The 20,055-nt window shown below is 43.0% G+C and overlaps 1 protein-coding gene across 1 annotated transcript; it reads right to left on the bottom strand.

The window, feature by feature from the left end:
• Window positions 1-18,967: 18,967 nt before the first annotated feature.
• LOC132351708 (late cornified envelope protein 7A-like) lies at window positions 18,968-19,352 on the bottom strand. Its single transcript, XM_059901704.1, is given in 2 exon segments — window positions 18,968-19,078; window positions 19,080-19,352. Coding segments are annotated over 2 exon segments (384 nt in total).
• Between the last annotated feature and the right edge of the window lie 703 nt (window positions 19,353-20,055).

The raw sequence follows: 20,055 nt of genomic DNA, 5'->3' as shown, positions 1-20,055 counted from the left end.
GGAGAGGGAACAGCAGGGGCCATGTCCCTAAGGCATGTTCTGAAACCAGCAAGGAGGCCAGTATAGCTGGGCATGTGTGAATGAGGGAAAGAGCTGTCAGAGGTGAGTGTGGAGGAGTGGGTGATGCCGGGCAGTGGGAGAAATCATGCAGCAACTTGGGCTTTTACGGTGAATGAGATGAGAAGCCACTGCAGAGTACTGCACAGAGGATTGGCATCATCTGACTTACTTTAAAAGGATCTCTCCGGCAAGGGTGGAAGCAGGTCGAACTGTAAGAGGCAACCACAGCCACATAGCAGCTGCTTAGGACTCGGGTGACAGTAGCAGAGGCAGGGAGAAGTGGTCAGATTATAGATATGTTTTGACAATAGAATCAGTAATACTCACTAACAGATTAGATGTAAGGTGAGAGCAAACAATGACTCAAAAATTCTTGGCCTGAATGAATGACTAAGGATGGAGCTACCATTTAACAGATATAGAGAAGACCACAGGAGGGGCTGGCTTTGTGGGAAAAATCAACAGTGAGCTTTGGGACATGTTAAGTTTGAGATACCCATCAGACACACCCAAGTAGAATTGTCAAGTAGGCAGTTAGATATACTAGTGGAGTTCGGAAGAAGGTTCATGCTGTAGACATAAATTTGGAAATCATCAGTGTATAAATGGCATGTGAAGTCACGAGCCAGGATGAGGTTATCAAGGGAATGAATACAGATAGTAAAGAGAAGAGGCTCAAGGACCATCCCCTGAATTACTCCAGTGTCAAGGGGTCAGATGAGAAGGAACAAGTCAAGAAAACTGGGACAAACTGAGAAGGAGCAGGTAAGAAACCCATCAGGAGAATAGGGTATCCCGGAAGACAAGTGGAGACGTTGAGGAGAAGGGATGAACAACTGGAGGAAATGCTGTAAAGATGAGGACCAAGAACACCCATTGGGCTGGGCAACATGGAGTCCATTGGAGACCTTGACAAAGGCAGTCAAGGGCAGAGGTGAGGATGAAAGCCAGATTGCAGTGACTTCAAGAGAGAATGAGAAGAGAGGGCTTGGGACAGTGAGAATAGACAGCATTTTCAAAAAGTCTTATAGGGAAGAGAAGCAGATAAATGGGAGAATAGCCAGTGCTGATTCCCTTCCTCCAACATCTTCTAAACTCTACTCATGACTCTACCCTTCCTCTGCTGGGAAGTCGTCACTGACAGACCAAAGTCCATGAGCCCCTGACAGCTCTACAGCCCATGCTCATTTCAACCCCATCTCCCCACTCCTCTGCTCCTGCCTGTGGAGGTTTGGATCCAAGCTGGGACTTTCCCACTTCTTCTCTGTTCCTGGAGACCTCTTCTGCAAATATCTCCATGACTTACTTCTGCACCTCATTCAGACCTCTACTCGAAATGTCACTTCCCTGAGATGGCTCCTCCAGCCACCCTATCTAAAATAGACCGCTCATTCCACCATGCTATTTATCTCATTAGAGTGCTCGTCACCATTTGAACTTATGGTTTTTATCTGTGTGCTTGCTCCGCTAGAATGTAAGTTCACGAGAGGAGAGCTCTTTACTGTATTAATTTCTCGACTTTCCCAATACTTAGGACCATACTTGGCACATGGTCTCCTCAACATGTCCAATATGTCTGTCACCTATGTAAATACTTCTGGAAGGAATGTCTACTCATGTTAAAAAGATGTAACTGTGTTTTCCCATAAATAAATTTAACCTCTATTATCTAGTCACTGTTCTTGATGAGAGAAAACTTAATGCATTCAAGTCCGGATAAACTCAATCAACTCTGGCTTAACCTCAGGCAATGTAAGATCCCCTCTTCCATTCCTTCTCCTCTTACCCCTCAGATTATTTTAAGATTGCTTTCTGGAAGGTATAAGATTTTAGATCTCTGCCATGAATCCCAAGATTCTGTTTAGAAACTTAATTTTTGTTTTGAAGATCCAGCTATAGACCCTCCTCTGGGGTCTCTGCTGCTGACAAGATGGAAGACGGCTGCTCAGGGAGTCTTGTGTGAGAGAAAGGATGGGATTAAAATATTCCAAAATTTCACCCCCTATGTAGTCTCTCCTTCTTTGTAGCAGTAGTGATCATGTGACTTTGTAAACATTCCTTCCTCGCCATTAATAGTCTCAAGCTTTAGAGAGCAAAACCAGGACCCCATTTTCCCTCCTGCATCTGCCCTGGCTCTTTTTGGTAGTATTTCTGTGCTTAGAGTTTCACTTCTCCATTCCCTGCCTCCAGCCCTAGCAATACAGGAATTCCAGCCATCCTCTGCCCCTGCCTCTAAGTAGTTCCAAGCAGCAGGTGGAGCTAACTGGCCATGAGGCCAAACAGAAGTGTGAAATCTGCATTCAGGGATGAGACTAGGAGAGACAGTCCTGGCATCCCTGCAGGCACTGGGGGCTAATAGAGCCAAGCCAGCCCCAGCCCTTCTGGAGGGTCTGTGCTATGCCCACCTCCAGGAGGCAAGAAAGAGGAGGGGGCTGGGGCCAGGGTAAGTATAGTATTATTTTAACTGGGGAAGGAGGAGCATTCAGTCTGGCTGAGGTTCAAGGAGCCCCATCTTCCATGCTTAACTTGCCATTGCAGCTTCCTGGGTCTCACATAGTACAAGCATCTCTGGTGTGTGCAGCAAGATATCAGAGTTTAAAAATTCAGTTTGTAATTTTTGTCCATGACTCCTAAATGTAACCCAACCGCTTCATCCAATGCTTAACCAAGCAAACAACAATTGATCTAGTGTTGAGTGGAGGGGAGAGGAGACATTTAAGTCTCCCCAGTTTGTACCTTCCTAACCTGAGTTTTCTGCCATTGAAATGGTTCCTCTTTTTTCCAGCTTTATTGAGATATAATTGATAAAAATCATGTAAGTTTAAGGTATACAATGTGATGCTTTGATACACATATATATTACAAAGTAATTACCACGATAAGGTTAGTTAACATATTTATCGCATAATTACCATTTGTTTGTGTGTATGGTAAGAACATTTAAGATCTACTCTCCTAGCAGTTTTCAAATAAATAAGACAATATTGTTGCTTACAGTCACCATTTTGTACATTAAATTCCCAGAGCTTATTTACCTTATAACTGGTGGTTTCTACCCCTATTCCCTCCCCCATCTGCCCCCACCCAGTCTCTGGCAACAACTACTTCACTCTGTCTCAATGAGGCTTTTTTATTTTTTTAAGATTCCACACATAAGTGAGAGAATACAGTATTTGTCTTTCTGTCTGACTTATCTCACTTAGAAATTATCCAAAAAGACAATTTTAAAAGAAAAGGAACACTGCTTCAGTGAGCTGTGGGAAAATATCAAGCAGCCTAATACAAGCACAGCTGAAGTCCCTGAAAGATGGAGTAGAAGGGCAATTACTGAAATGTTTAAAAACTGAGGTGGGGGGCTCTATACAGATACAAAAATATTAATGAACTCAAGCACAAGAAATGTGAAGCAAATTATATCATCACATCAAAATAAAATTGCTTCTAGCAAGTGATAAAGAAAATAATCACAAAAACCAGCACAGAAAAATAGACACATTGCACAAGGAAGGTCATATTACAGAGGGAAAAAGAGTAAGAAAAAATTGCTCACTCTTCACAATGCAAGCCAGAAAATAACAGAGCAAGTGTACTGAAAGAGAAACTATATATACATTGGAATTCTATATTCAGTAAAATATCTTTATAAAATGAAGATAAAATGAAGACTTTTTCAGACATTTCAAAGCTGAAATAATTTAACACCAGAAGACTCTGAACTCTAAGAAATGTTAAAGGTAATCCTTCAGGATGAATAGGAGTGATATAAAATGGAATTATAGATCCACACAAAGGAAGAAAGACCACTCTACCCAGATAAAAACAAAAGACTTTTGCTTACTATTTAAAACTACTTGGAGAATAAATAATTATTTAAAGCAAAATTGATAGCAATGTATTATGAGGTTTTTAACATATGTAAAAGAAAAGTGTATCACACCAAAGCACAAAGGTCAGAAGGAAAGAAATGGAAGAATATTGTTTATAGGTTCTTAGGCTGCAAGTGAAGTGGTGTAATATGAAGGTAAACTATCCTAAGTGAAGGATCTGTACGACGCAATTTAACCACCAAAATTACACAAAGAGTTATAGAGTAAGTCAACAAAGGAGATGAGATGGGATTATATAAAAGACTCAGTGGAAAGGAAAAACAAAGGCAAAAGAAAACAGAACATAGGTGAGACAGAAAACAAATAGTAAGATGGTAGATTTAAACTCAGCCATATCAATAATCACATTAAAAGTATTGATCTCAATACTCTGATTAAAAAGCAGAGATTATCAGTTTGAATAAAAAAGACCCAAATATATATTTTCTGGAAGGAACCCATTTTAAATATAAAGATGCTAATAGGGTGAAAATAAAGTGATGGAAAAAGAAATGTCTTGCTTATACCAATCAAAAGAATACTGAAGTGACTAAATTGAGTTGAAAGTAGATTTTAGAGCAAAGAATATCACCAGTGACAAAGAAAGTCATTCTGTGATGATAATGAGGCAATTTATGGAGAGGATATAATAAACCCTAAATGTTTATGCATTTAATAAAAGATTTTCAAAATATATGAATCAAAACTGTCAGAGTTACAAGAAATAATAGAAGAGTTTATGGTTATCTTTAGAGATATCAACACTACTCATTTAATAATTGGTAAGTGGCCATAACATCAGTAGAAATATAGAAGACTGAAATCACACTGTCACAAAAATTAACCTAATTGACACTATAGAACATTCTGTGCAAAACAGATTCCACTTTCTTTTTGAGTGTACCTGGAGCATTCACCAAGATAGAGCATATTCTGGCCCATAAAACAAGTCTCAATAAGTTTAAAAGGATTCAAGTAATACAAACTGTGCTATTTGACCACAGAGGAATAAAATTAGAATTAACATAAAGATCTTTTAAAAATCTCCCAACCTGGGGCTTCCCTGGTGGCGCATTGGTTAAGAATCTGCCTGCCAATTCAGGGGACACAGGTTCGAGCCCTGGTCTGGGAAGATCCCACATGCCGCGGAGCAACTAAGCCCCTGAGCCACAACTACTGAGCCTGCGCATCTGGAGCCTGTGCTCCACAACGGGAGAGGTCGCGAGAGTGAGAGGCCTGCGCACCGCGATGAAGAGTGACTCCCGCTCGCCACAACTGGAGAAAGCCCTCGAACAGAAACGAAGACCCAACACAGCCAAAAATAAATAAATAAATAAATTTATTTTTAAAAAAAAATCTCCCAACATTTAGCAAAAAAAATAATAATAATAAGTAACACATAGTTCAAAGGACAACTCAAAAAGTTAGGAAGTCTTTTGATCTAGAAAAGTTAAAACACAACATATAAAAAAATTTTGAAACTAGCTAAAATAGTACTGAGAGGAAAATTAATAGCATTAAATGTGCATACTAGAAGAGGAAAGACTTCAAGTTAATGGCCTTGGCTTTCATGTTAAGAAACTAGAAAAGAGAAGAACAAAGTAAGCCCAAAGTAAGCAGAAGAAAGGAAATAACAAAAATCAGCTCAGACATCAGTGAAATAGAAAAGTGAAAACAACATAGAAAACCAATGAAACAAAAAGCGGATTCTTTAATACTGATAAAATTGATGAAAACACCAGCCAGACTAAGCAGGAAAAAAAGGGAGAAGACATAAATCACCAATATCAGAAATGAAAGGACTTCCCTGGTGACGCAGTGGTTAAGAATCCGTCTGCCAATGCAGGGGACACAGGTTCGAGCCCTGGTCCAGGAAATCCCACATGCCGTGGAGCAACTAAGCCCGTGTGCCACAGCTACTGAGCCTGTGCTCTAGAGCCCTTGAGCCACAACTACTGAGCCCACATGCCACAACTACTGAAGCCCACACACCTAGAGCCCGTGCTCCGCAACAAGAGAAGCCACCGCAATGAGAAGCCCACACACTGCAACGAAGAGTAGCCCCTGCTCACCACAACTAGAGAAAGCCTGTGTGCAGCAACAAAGACCCAACACAGCCAAAGATAAATAAATAAAAATAAATAAATTTTTTTTATAAAAGAGCAATGAAAGAGGTCACCTTACTACAAATTCTATAGGTATTAAAAAATATTAAGGACATATTATAAAACACTTTATGCCAACAAATTCAAAAACAGATAATATGGATAAATTTCTTAAAAGAAAAAAATTAGCAAAGTTCTTTCAAGAGGAAATAGATAATCTGAAAAACTCTAAATCAGTTAGAGAAATTATATTTTAAATTAAAAACTTTCCCACAAAGAAACACTGGTGAATTCTACCAAACATCTAAGGAAGAAATTATACCAAATTCTCCGCAAGATACTCCAGAAAACTGAAGAGAAGGGACTACTTCTGACTTCATAAGGACATTATTTTGACACCAAAACCAGAAAAAGACATTACAAGAAAAGTAAACTATAGACCAATATCCCTCCTTAACATAGAGGGAAAAAGGTAACAAGAATTTGGCAAATCAAACTTAAACACATGTAAAAAGGACTAAACAACACAATCAAATAGGGTTTGTCTCAGGAATGCAAGGCTGTTTTAATATTCAAAAATCAATCAATGCAATTCACCATATTAATAGACGAAAAAAGAAAAACTGTATGATCATTTCAATAGATGCAGAAGAAAACATTTTTCAAAATTCAACATCCATTTTTTGTTAAAAACTCTCAGCAAAGTAGAAAGAGAAGGATCATCCTGAAATGGCAGCAAAAAAAGAGATAAGAAGTGTCCAGATTGGAAAGGAAAAAGTAAAACTCTCTTTATGCTCAGATGACCTGATCACATATACTGAAAATCTTACGGAATTTACATGAAGCTATTGAAACTAATAAGCAGTATACAAGATTATGATACAAAAATTGCATTTTCATATACTAACAATGAATAATCAGAAACTGAAATTTAAAAACCCATTTAAATTATGATCAAAATAGATGAAATACCTAGGGAAAATGTGACAAAATATGTGCAAAACCTTTTCACTGAAAACTACAAAACTTAAAAAGAAATTAAAATGACCTATATAAATGGTTAGATATTCCATGTTTATGAATTGAAAGACTCAATATTGTTAAGATGTCCATTCCTCTTCAATTTATTCTATAGATTTAATTCAATCCCAGTCAAAATCTCAGCAGGCTTTCTTTTTTTTTTTTTTTTTGTACAAATGGACAAGTTTACTGTAAAATTCATATGGCAGTGCAAAGGACCTAGAATAGCTAAAGCAACTTGGGAAAAGAACAAAATTAGAGGACTTACATTATCTGACTTCAAGACATTTTAAAGCTATAGTAAATAAGATGAGAGTGTCAGGAAGGACAAATAGATCAATGTAACAAAGTAAGAATTTGGAGGTAAATACAAACAAATATGGTCAGTTGATTTTTGACAAAGATGCAAAGGCAATTCAGTAGAGAAAGGAACAATTGAATATCCATATATTCCCCTCCACACTGCCCCCCCCCAAAATAAATCCTTTGTCCAAAACTTTCACCATATACAAAAAATAACTTATAGAAGAACACATAGGAGAAAATCTTTGTGTCCTAGGATTAGGCAAAGATTTCTTAGATATGACACTCAACGCAAGATCCATAAAAGAAAAAAAATTAATTGGATTTTGTCAAAATTAAGAACTCCTCCTCTGTGAAAGAAACTCTTTAAGAGCACGAAAAGATAAGCCACAGCCTGGGGAAAATATGTGCAGATAGCTTATGTGATAAAGGACATATCAAAATGTATATATATCTTTAAAAAACTTTCAGAATTCAATAATAAGAAACCAAACATCTCAGCAAAGTAATGGAGGAAATATTCAAACAGATAATTCACCAAGGAAGATACCTGGAGACAAATGAGCACATGGAAAGATGCTCATATCAGTAGCCATTAAGGAAACGCAAATTAAACTCAATTAACACATATCAATTAGGATGTCTAAAAATAAAAAACTGAGCATACAAAATGTCGGCAAAGATGTGCAGCAACCAGAATTCTCATGTACTTCCAGTGGGAATGTAGAATGGCACAACCATTTTGGAAAACAGTTGGGCAGTTTCTTAAAAAGTAAAACATATACCTACCATATAACACAGTTATTCTACTCTTAGGTCTCTATCTGAGAGAAATGAAAACATATACCCATCCAAAAACTTGTCATGAATGTTCAGGGCAGCTTTGTTTGTAATAGTCAAAACCTGGAAACAATCCAAATGTCCATCAATAGATTAATGGATAGACAAAATGTGGTATTATCCATACAATGAGGGCATTTACTACCCAGCAATAAAAAAGAATGAACAATTGATACATGCAACAACTTGTTTGAATCATCTCAAAGTAGTTTTGCTGAGTGAAAGAAGCCAGGCATAAGAGAATACATACTGGATGATACCACTTGTATAAAATTCTTGAAAGTTCAAACTAACTTATAGGGACCAAAATTAGATCAGTTGTTTTCTGGAGATTGGTGGGCAGAGAGAATCATGAGGGAGGAAACACAAAAGGTCATTAGAAAAATTCTGAAGGTGATGAATATGTCAGCTGTATACCAAGAAAGCAGGAAAAAATGAAGTTTACAAGTATAGTGAATGAGGCTGATTTCTCTATTTTTACCTGTCCACCTAGATTAACGGAGGTGTGTTTTGGGGACAAATTGCTGGAGCATGATGGCTTCTTTGGAGAGAAATAGAGACCTGGTGACAGAGAGAAGTTTGAGGAGAACCATGCATTGCGTATCCATGATGTGTCAGATCCTATGTTAAGCACTTTAAATGAATGATCCCGTTTAATTCTCACAAAAACCCTTTGAAGTAAGTACCATTATCCTCATTTTACAGATGAGGAAATGGAGCCTGAGAGGGTCCAACAGCCTGCTCCACCGTCGTAGAGCTGGTATTGATGCCGTAAGACTCTGCTGCCTGGGCCAGCTGCAGTGCTGTGCTGAGTCCTGGGAGCTCTACCTCTACGAAAATCTCTGGGATAAGGGAGGGGAATCACTCCTCGGGATGTGCTCTTGCTGGTTTGACCTCAAAGGTGGTGGGCAGGGGCCCAGGGGCACTGGAATTCCTGCTCTTAGGTGACTGACCGCCCCCTTTTCCTGGGACTGGAGGGATTCCTGGAACGCGGGACTTTCATTTTAAAACAAGGATGAGTCAGTCACACTAATTCTGGCTCAGCAGAAGTCTTGTACTTCTGGACTCTGGTTTTCTGGGTCCTGGGCCCTTGATGACATGCCTAGAATATTTTCTTGGACTTAGGCCGGACAGGTGAGATGGTTTCACAGGTAAAGGAGGAAACAGAGGCAATTTCGTATTGCTCTTTTATTTTTGTGCTATCTAACATCAGGATCGCTAGGCAAGGTGTTTCTAGCCTCTTCAACCTTCCATTTCCAGTTGGGGCCTCCCTAGGTTGGGAGACTATGAAGGGAAACAGGGGCTTCTGGTTGGGAGGAATTGGTGGTCAATGAGAATCAGCTTTTCTAAAAGTAGGTCTAGCCTGACCCTACCAGGTGGTGGGCATGGCACCGTCCACTTGTTTGTGACAGTCTACTTGTTTGGCTGCTTCTGCCCCCGGGGGACCTGATTTGGGTGCCAGTTTTGGACTTTGGGACTGCTGTTGGCTTAGGGAGTTATTGTTCTGAGTTTGTGGTGCAGTGGGATCAGTCTCCTTATTAAGGCACGTGCACTCAGGCTTGGGCTCCAAACAGCAGCACGTGGGCTGAATGTAACACGGGGGCTTCGGTGGGCAGCATGGGTTGCATTTTGGTGGGCAGCTTGGGTTGCACTTTGGTTGGTCACACATCTTCTCAAGTTTTGGAGGTCCTAGAACAAAAAGAACATTTTCAGAGGGAAAGCTGGCTGCCTGCATTCACTCCCCCCTTCTTTGACCCCCAGATACATCCATCTTCAGAGTGATGACACAGACCAGCACTGGGAAAGCAGGGCCGGATGCTCAGAGGGAACCCAGTCCCACAGTTCTGTACCTTCGTATGGGTCAGTGTGCTGGTTCCTCACTAGGGAGCCGTTTTCCAGATAGAAAAAGGAAAGACCGGTATATGTAAGAATTTTGCCGAAGGTCTCTTAGCTAATGAGGAAGAGTATGACCCTTGGCAGCCGAGTCTGAGTCCAGTGGCAGGCACTTCAAAAACTTCATCTCATGAATGGTTACAGCCAGCCTGAGAGGTCGGTGTTTTCACCCCATTTTACCTACAAGTATGATTGAAGTTCAGAGATCTACCTCAGTTGCTAGTAAGTGGATTCAAGTCAGGTTCCATTCCAACTCAGAGCATGTGCTTGGTCTGGTGTCCAACGTGGTACCCAGGGACCCAGGTGCAACGGGACTCTTTCTAGGGTGACCGACTGTCTTGAGACAGATGGATGTATTTGTCTCGCCCTTCCTGAAAGCATCATCCCCCTCACGCCCCTCAGCATGTAGGAAGTGTCTGCCTTGGGGGTCTTTCCAGCAAAGGAGACGGAAAGGTCATTGCTCTTGGCATGGAGGGCTGAGTTCTAGGCTTGGCTCTATGACTCCTGAGCCAGGGGGCGGGGCAGCTCTTTCACCTCTCTGACCTTTATCTCTTCCTTTGTGTGGGGGCAGCGTTAGGGGTGAAGAGGATACAACTGGACCGTGTAGATGTCCTCAAATTCAACCATTCAGGGCTTCTGTAATCTCCCGATTCTTCTAGAGGTAGGAAAAACCCAAACAACTCTTTCTTTGCTCCTTATCAACCCACCTACCTCCCACCCAGGAAATCCAGGAAAGTTCTCCTTAAGTCCATACACCTAGGACTCAATATATGGCCCCTAGGGCAGCACCGCTATGGTTTCTGCCCAGTCCCTCTTATGGCGCGTGGACAAAAGCCACTGGGAGGTCCCAGAGCAGGACAGAGTGTCTAGAAGCGGCCCAGAGTCAGCAGGCAGAGGGATCTGGAGTGTCTTCTAGCCCAGGGGGAGACGTGGAGGAGAAGAAATGAGCAAGCACCCTGGCTGGGGGCTCATCCCACAAGGCCACACACCCACGTCAGGGAGGTGCCAGGTCTGTCAGAGCCTGTCACCTGGGTGGAGGAGGATGGGTGTGGGAGTTCAAGTGACAACTGCTGAGATCAAGTTGCCACCACCCTCCAGCCTCCAGAGCCCACAGATAAGCCACTGGCCCAAAATGGTTTTTCTTTTTTTTTGATTTAAAAAAATTTTTTCAACTGCGTAGCTTGTGGGATCTTAGTTCCCCGACAAGGGATCAAACCCGGGCCCCCTGCAGTGGAAGCGCAGAGTCCTAACCACTGGACCACCAGGGAAGTCCTCCCAAAATGGTTTTTTAAACTGAACCAGTTACTGCCGTGGGCTTTCCACTAGACACACACACTTGTGTATCTGTGTGTGTGCATGTGTGCACCCACCTGTGTGTGAGTGTGTGTGTGCGTCCACGCAGAAGCACAAGCACAAGGAAGGAAGAACTTGAAGTTTATGACCATGGCTGCGTGGCTGGACCAAACTGAGATTTCACTGTATTTGTTCATCAGGCTTTAAAATTGGAGCCTGTGTGAATAACTCCTAAGGAGATCACTTCTGTTCTGGCCTCGGCCCCTCCTGCAGGTGGATTCTTCCCCGTCCTCTATCCCACCCCTGCCCTGCCATCCACCACCCCCTCCCAGCCCTACTCCAAATACTCCATCCGGTGCTGAGAAAGCCATGGCTCTCATCTTTTTGTTCTTTTCTCTGTGTCCTGAGGATGGGGGGACTCCTGGGGACAGGAGTTAAAAATCCCCCTCACACCAAAGGTTTCCTGAGGGTTCTCTGAGCAGGACGGAAAGCCTTACCATCCCCTTTTTGCCACTGAAGGCAGATCTGGTTCCCGGAAGGTGTGTGGGATTCTCACATTAGGTGGTTCCTGAAGGAAACCTGTCCGATGACCCACTTTGCTGTAGACCCAGGGCCTCGGCTGTCTCGGATGATGGGTGTCAGGCCCATAGCTCAGCCCTGTCTTCTGGGGATCCACCTCACTCAGCTCGGGTGCACAAGCTGGGCCCCACTGAGCCAGGCGTGGCTGACGCCTCTGCCCTGCCCAGCCTCTCTCCACCTCAACTTTCAGAACCACCAGACCCTCATCGTGTGGTTTCTCTGGGGGAAGGAGCCACCGCCACGAGTCTGAGAAGGCTGTCACTGTGCTGCTTGCTGTTGGCTGAGGACAGACTGGGGTGACTACCCTTTGGGGTCCACTAGGCTTTGCATCTCCTGAGCTAGAGCACCAGGAGGGAAAGAAATCTGAGAAGGGTCACCTCACGGGGTCCCTACCGCTGGGTCTGCACCCTCCACACTCCCAAGTCCCTGGCAGTCTGGCTGCAGCCTCAGCTGGGTCAGGGGCAGGTTCTCACCTGAGAAGCAAAAGTGACTTGTGGGGTAGGGTGTTGGCCTCAATTCAGTTGTGACTCTATGCCTGCCAGTTATTCAGGGATTAATTCTGTCATCCAGGAAGAGGTCTCTGCTCAGTTTTAGGCACACGACGCTGGACCAGGACTCCTAAGGGGTGGGAGTAGGGGACAAGTGACACAGTCCCTCCCTCCAGGTCAAGAGACGCTGCAGAGAGGCTGAGGTGGCAGAGTTCTGCCCTGTCAATGCCCTGACTTGCCTGGGATGGAAGAGGAAGGAGAGGCAGGGCAAAGGGAGACACACAGACGTGAAAATAGAACCCAGACATCAGCAGGAAAATGGGGAAAAAGAGGGGAGAGTTAAGGGCCATAGGAGCCTTGCTCAGTGCCTCCTTCATGGTCTTTGAAGCTGTTTGACAGAAAGTCTGTGTGCACTTGGGCGCCCTGGAGCCCTGGGGGGTGAGCTTGGGCATGTGCGTGTGTATGCGCGCACGTGCGCACGTGAACGTGTGCGAGGAGCCTGGTATCTGGCGCAGTCTCCTTGTTGTCTGAATCTGTCCCGTGGGGGAGTCAGACCTGAGACCAGGGGAGAGAAGAAGGTGGGGGTGGGGGGAGGGGAGCAGGAGAGTGGATAATGAGCCCTTTAAAATTTTTTGTTGCTTTTCTGTGTGCCTGTTTTGCTTCCTTTACAATTTCTTCTCCCTGCCTCTCTGTCTCTCTCTGTCACTGTTCTCCATTCTCTTTTTCTCTCCTCCTCTGTGTCTGTGGTTTACCTTTCTCTCTCTGTAGTCAGTGCCCCTGGACTGACAGTTGGGAGCCTCCTGCCCACCAGGAAGTCCAGCATGTCAGGCTCCATCCTTCCAAGTCCAGGCTGGGCTGTTTCTACAGGAGCAGTTCTCATCCCAGTGGCCAGAGGGTACCCAGAGCTCCCATCCAGGGGTTCACCTGGCTGCTTCCAGACATCCCCTCCCAGCACGTTCCCTTTGGGCAGGTCCCGGGAACTGGTCCCGATTGGGGGTGGGGTGACGCATCAAAGATGTAGAGCATCTTAGGCATCAGTCCTGCGCACTAAAGCACAGAGAGGGAAAGGACAATGCCCTCAGGTCCCATGCCTTCCGAGCCAGTGCTGTCTCCTTTGTCTCACTGCCCTCTCTTTGACCTCTGCCCACCAGCCCAGCCTCATCTCTCGCCACTGTTCCTTCCATGTCATCAGACTGGCCCAGAGCAGATCCCTGCTAAATTCTGCCGGCCTCTGTCTGGATCTTTGTACCGCTCTTCCCGTGGCCTAGAACACCTATCCCCGCACCCTCACTAAATATTACTCAAACCTGAAGTCTCAGCTTACACATCACTTGAGGAAAACGACACTAACGCATAGGGTTTGTGGCCCTGATATAAGTTCTTGGTGCTCCCTATACTTCTCGCTACATTTTTATCATGATTTCCCTAATGGTCTGGCTTCTCCTCTAGTCTGTTAGTTTCACGGGCACAGGCATCCTCTCTGTCCTGCTCACCACCGTTCTCAGCATCTAACACAGTGAATGACATTATGTGGACTTCAGTACTAAGGAATGAATGAATGGATGAATGGACAGCCATGAAGGCAGGACCCATCGACAAGTTTTCTCCGGGTTACCTGCTCTGGACACTTCTTTTCTGTCTCTTTTCAATTCTTGGTTCTCACGCTTGGCTTCTGAAAACTGTCTTCCCTGGACTGGCAGCAGATATGCCCCTCCCTCAGCAGCCTAGTGAATCCGTGACTATCAGAAGCCAAATGGTCTCTGTTCCCTCCGGATGCCAAGCTTCCGAGGTTCTAAGCCTCTGTGACCTTGTCATTCTCTCTCCCCAAGATTCTGTGACTGTGACTGACTCACCGGCGCCCCCTGCTGGCTGGATAGCAGGGTTCCTCTTGGTTTCTTCTCTCCTGAAGGGCACAGGCAGCTCTTGAGTAAACCCATAATGGTTCGATTACCTAAGGCATAAGCCTATCGCACACATAGGTACGGAGTGTCTACTGTCTACCAGGCTCCGTCTTGAACATGAAGTATACAAGCTCAATAGCTGACATTCTCAAAGCTCTTTTAATTCGGTATAGAGACAGTAGACGGCATCAGTACTGTGTGATGAGAATGATGGCAGGGGAAGCACAGGTTGCCAAGGGAGCACATGGGGTCGGATTTGGGGTCTGGCATGCTTTCCGGAAGGAGTGATGTTTAAGCAGGGATTGGATGGCAACGGGAGATAAGGAGTGGGACATGGAGGTGTCCTGTGTAGGGGAGAAGCTCAGTGTGGCTGGAGCACAGCGGGGAGAAAGGAGAAGAGGTGGACGCTGTACTGATGAGGGTCTTATACCCATGGGAAAGGGTTTGGATTTAACCTGAGGACAATGGGAGCCACTGAGGGGTTCTAAACAGGGGAGAAACAAGGATACCTTGAGGGGCAAGGGCTCTATTTTATTCATTTCTAACTCAGCATAAACACCCCCCCCTCCACCTAGGGCCCTTTGCTGGTACTGGCTGGAATAGTCTCCCCAAGAGATCTTCATCACTAACTCCCTCGCTTCCTTCAAGTCTTTGCTTAAATGTGGCTTTATAAGTGAGATATTACACCGTCATCTTCCTATTTAAAATTACAATCTGCCAATAGAGACACGGATGTAGAGAACAAACATATGGACACCAAGGGTGGAAAGCAGGGGTGGGGGTGGTGGTGGGATGAACTGGGAGATTGGGATTGACATATATACACTAATATGTATAAAATAGATGACTAATAAGAACCTGCTGTATACACAGGGAACTCCACTTCACTGTACAGTAGAAACTAACATGACATTGTAAAACAACTATACCCCAATAAATTAATTAATTAATTAATTAAAATTACAATCTGCTACCCTTTCCCTCACTCCAATCACCTTTATACAGTTCTACTTTCTTTTCCTAGGTAACACTTTTTATATACATACAATATACGCTACGTATAATTTCTTTGTTCTGTTTTTGTCTATTGTCTTTCTTCTCTCACCAAAATGTCACCTCCAAATGGTCAAAACTAATTTTTTTTTCTCACGGACTCGCCTCAAGCTTCTAGAATAGTTTCTGACATATAGGGAATAAACAATGTTGGTTGAATGCATGAATGCGGATTGTTAGTTACTTTTTTTTTGTGGGCTGTGGTCTCTGCTGTAACTCCAAACTTCATTTGCCCAAGATGAGAAACCTGTTTTTAAAGTCTGTTCTCCAAACATCATCCAAACTAACAGAATGTGTCCCTTCACAGCCCCACTCCTACCTCCTATTTTTTTTTTTTTTTTTTTTTTTGCCTCTGTCATCAAAATTAGGGATGATTATGACCATCTTCTTTAGCTATAGGAGCTAAATTTATTGGTGATGAGAAAATTGAGGTCAGTTTGCTCTGTAATGGAGCAAATCCTTGTGGTCTCTCACTTCTGGGTTCAGGTCCCTGAGGCCCAGCTTCCTGCACTTCTCCTTTGATATTATCCATTATTATCATATATTTATTTGGTTCGAAACCCAAAAGGTAAAAAGGATACACAGTGCAATTTCCCCCTGCTACTCCAATCCCTTCATCCAATAGCAATCAGTTTCTCACATATCTTTCCAGGGATACTTTATATGCAAAAAGCCACACACAAACATGTATACCTTTCCTTCTTTTAACAAAACAAGAGAAACTCCATATTGTTTTGCTCACTGCTTTTTCTCATGTTGGGGATCATTCCATTTCGGTACATAAAGAGTATCTTCATTCAGTTTGCTGCCTGAATAATAATCTAGAGACACATGGGAATTCCCAATTTGGGCTCTTGCAAACAATGCTGTGGTGTAACACTGTACATACATCGTGCCTTGGGGAGAATACATATAGCATACATTTCCCTAAGTGCAGTTGCTTCCTCAAAAGATAAAACTGAGAGACATTGTCAATTTTTCTTCCATGGATGTTTCACCAATTTACATCGTTCCTCACAATGTGTAAAACTGCATATTTCCCCACAAACTCACACAATGAATTCATTATTAAATTAATTGTGCTCTATCAACCTCATAAAACTGATATTTCAGAGTAGGTTTGAGTTTTTCTTAGTAAGTCAGCTCAATTTTCTTTCATTATGCTTGGGAGCCATAATATTTCTTTTTCTGGAAACTGCCCAGTTATGCAATTTACCTGATATTTAATTAGATTGTTGATCATTTTATTATCGATTTGTGGTGTTCATACTATATTGGGAAAATTAGCCCATTTTTGTGCTATGAGATGCACAATTTCTTCTGGTATGTTTTTAGACTTGTGACTTTGTGTGTTAGATTTCAGCCGTATAGAAACTATTCATTTTTACGGAAACACTTTAAAAAATATTTTCCTTTATTGTTTTTGATTGTGTGTGTTATAATGGTAAAACTGATGCCCATTTTGAAATTATAGAAGAACACTCCTAAAGTTTCTTAAGGAATAATTTGTAATGTTTTGAACCTTTAGGAACTCATCTTAGTATAAAATGAGAGGTTTTTCTTAATGGCTACCCAGCTGTGGCAACATAATTCATTGATCTTTCTTCATAGATTTGAGAGTGTGTTTATCATGTATTAATTTCCCCTATATATTTGGTCCCAGCTCTGAGCTTCCCACTGAGTCCTATCGATCTGTCTGTATATTCATGGTCTAGTACCACACTATCTATATAACAGCTTTGTAATATATTATAAATATATAATATCTGGTAGAGCTAGTCCCTGCAAATTACTCCTGTTTTTTAGAATTGTCTTGGCCATTTTAATATTATGCTTTTGTGCTCAACATCACTAATTATTAGAGAAATGCAAATCAAAACTACAATGAGATATCACCTCACACCAGTCAGAATGGCCATCATCAAAAAATCTACAAACAGTGAATGCTGGAGAGGGTGTGGAGGAACTGGAATCCTCTTACACTGTTGGAAGGAATGTAAATTGGTGCAGCCAATATGGAGAACCGTATGGAGGCTCCTCAAAATAACTAAAAACAGAGCTACCATGTGATCCAGCAATCCCACTCCTGGCATATACCTGGAGAAAAACATGGTTCAAAAGGATACATGCACCCCAATGTCCATTGCAACACTGTTTACAATAGCCAAGACATGGAAGCAACCTAAATGTCCATCGACAGATGAATGGATAAAGAGGATGTGGTAACTATATACAATGGAATATTACTCAGCCATAAAAAAGAATGAAATAATGCCATTTGCAGCAATATGAGTGGACCTGGAGATTATCATACTAAGTAAAGTAAGTCAGACAGAGGAAGACAGATATCATATGATATTGCTTATATGCGGAATCTAAAAAAATGATACAAATGAATTTATTTACAAAACATAAACAGACTCACAGACTTAGAGAACGAATTTATGGTTACTGGGGCAGGGGGAGGAGGGGGGAGGGATAGATTGGGAATTTGGGATTGACATGTACACACTGCTATATTTAAAATAGATAGCCAACAAGGACCTACTGTAGAGCATGGGGAACTCTGCTCAATATTCTGTAATAACCTAAATAGGAAAAGAATTTGAAAAAGAAGAGTTACATGTATATGTATAACTGAATCACTTTGCTGTACACCTGAAACTAATACAACATTGTTAATCGACTATGCTCCAATATAAAATAAAAATTTTAAAAAAGAACCATAGTCCTGAAGGATGGGCAGAGCATTGCTGTTGCCTGTGGCCCACTGTTGGGTTGGGAAAAGTACCTTGAGAACTTGCCCCCCCAACCCATGATATTTGTCCCATTAAATAGAAGAGGAAAAGAAACCACATAGGGTGGATAGCAACACCAAGGCCCAAATGTCTCTTGGGAGTATTATGCTCACTGGACCATGGTGTACATTCCCACCAGATTCTGGCGCCTGTGTGAAGAGAAGGCGTGAGGGACTCAGTCAGGAGGATTCACTCAAGGAGAGTGTTTCTCATGGCTTTTTGAACTGAGATCTGAAAACTACAAGTACCCCTGTGGCATTTCCTTCTTAAGCATGTGATTCCCCCAAATAAAAATGATCTGGAGGCTAAATTCTGGGACTGGGAAGTATCGTGTCCTTTATGAGTAGGAAGAAACTTCAGTGATGGTGGCAAATGTGGCAATAGCAGTGGAAGAGGGTCACTGATACTTTGGGAACATCCCCTTCTTATTCCCCTCTGGATATTTTTTTCACAGCCCTGTCAGACTGCTCAGACCCAGGGTCTACCTAGAGGGAATTTCCCATCTGGTGGCTATTTGTGGGAATCTGCTTAAGGAATCCAGGTTCCTGGAAGCTCCTCAAAGCTGAGGATGGGGGAAATCAACAAATTCTAAGAAGTTTTGGGTGCCAGGAAAGATAAGCTTTATTTGTGCACACTGATAAGGCTTTGGGAAGTAGAGTTTTCTCCAGCGTTCAGGTCTTCTTGACCTAGGACCAGAGCTAAGGCCAGGAAGTGTGAGATTTTCAGGAAAAAGAGGAATCCATCATGTATACATCTAGGCAGCTTAATTCAGGAGGAGAGGGACGAATAAAACCGAGAGTGAGAAGTGACATCAACTCCAGACTGGTCCTTGGCTGTGGCTCTTTGGCTCCTCAAAGGTTGCAGGTCAGCTGTAGCCCCCAAAACCATGGCAGCACCTGGAACATCCAGAAAGCTCCACCTCACAGCAGTTGGAAGGCTGGGGCTGGCATAGGTAGACACTTGGAAACCGGTGGGACACCAGAGAGCTGCAGCTTCCAAAGCCAGAAATACAGCAGCTGGGGACACAGCAGGAGGGGGCAGGAGGGGGGCAGGGAGCCAGGGCCTGAGGAGCCTTTGGGGGGTGCTTGGGTGGATATTTGGGGAGGCACTTGGCAGGGAGCTGGCACTTCTGCTGGTTTTGTTGGCAGGACATCTTGGAGAATGTTCAGTTGCTCTATAAAGCAATGCAGATATTTCAAAAGTTCAGTGATTATAAATCTCATCTGTATCAGTATTTTTCCTACAGAGTCTGAAGTTCTGTAATTGATTTTGTGGTTCCAGGGTCCATGTCTTTACAGCAGAGTAGCTCTACTTTCCTGGCATAGGAGAAATCAGGCAGTTGGTAAGTTAGACTTTGGTAACACCTTCTCTTACCTGTCCTGGTTCTCCTACAACTCCTGACTTTAAAGGCAGTAACGTAGAGCACTAGGCAGTTTCAAAAATCTTAAGCTTTTTTTAAAACATTATCTGGTGTATGCATTCTAGAAACCACACGTTTAGCCTGAGCCCATGGTCACTCCACCTGTTTTCATCATCTCCCTTTTTTTCATTCTTACATCATGGGCTCTGCCTTCAGCCCTGTCTGGCTGTCTCTTGTCCTACAAAGGCTTTGTCCTACAAAGCCTCCCCAACCACTGGCTCAACCTCTGGTTACCATTTATCCCCCCTAGGATTGCTACTTCTGAGCCACCCCAATGATCTCCATGAGCCTTATCTTCCTGCAGTTACCAGGTAGTTTCCATTCTCTCCAACCTGTCCCATTCAGCTGATGTGTGGCAGTCCCGGCCACCCCCAAATTGCCATCAGATCAATGAGGACACTCACCTTGTTCTTCTAACCTTGGGCAAGTGATGATA

This window comes from Balaenoptera ricei, chromosome 1 (assembly GCF_028023285.1).
Source record: "Balaenoptera ricei isolate mBalRic1 chromosome 1, mBalRic1.hap2, whole genome shotgun sequence".
Taxonomy (NCBI): Eukaryota; Metazoa; Chordata; class Mammalia; order Artiodactyla; family Balaenopteridae; genus Balaenoptera; species Balaenoptera ricei.
This window is presented reverse-complemented; position numbering and strand designations above follow the sequence as displayed.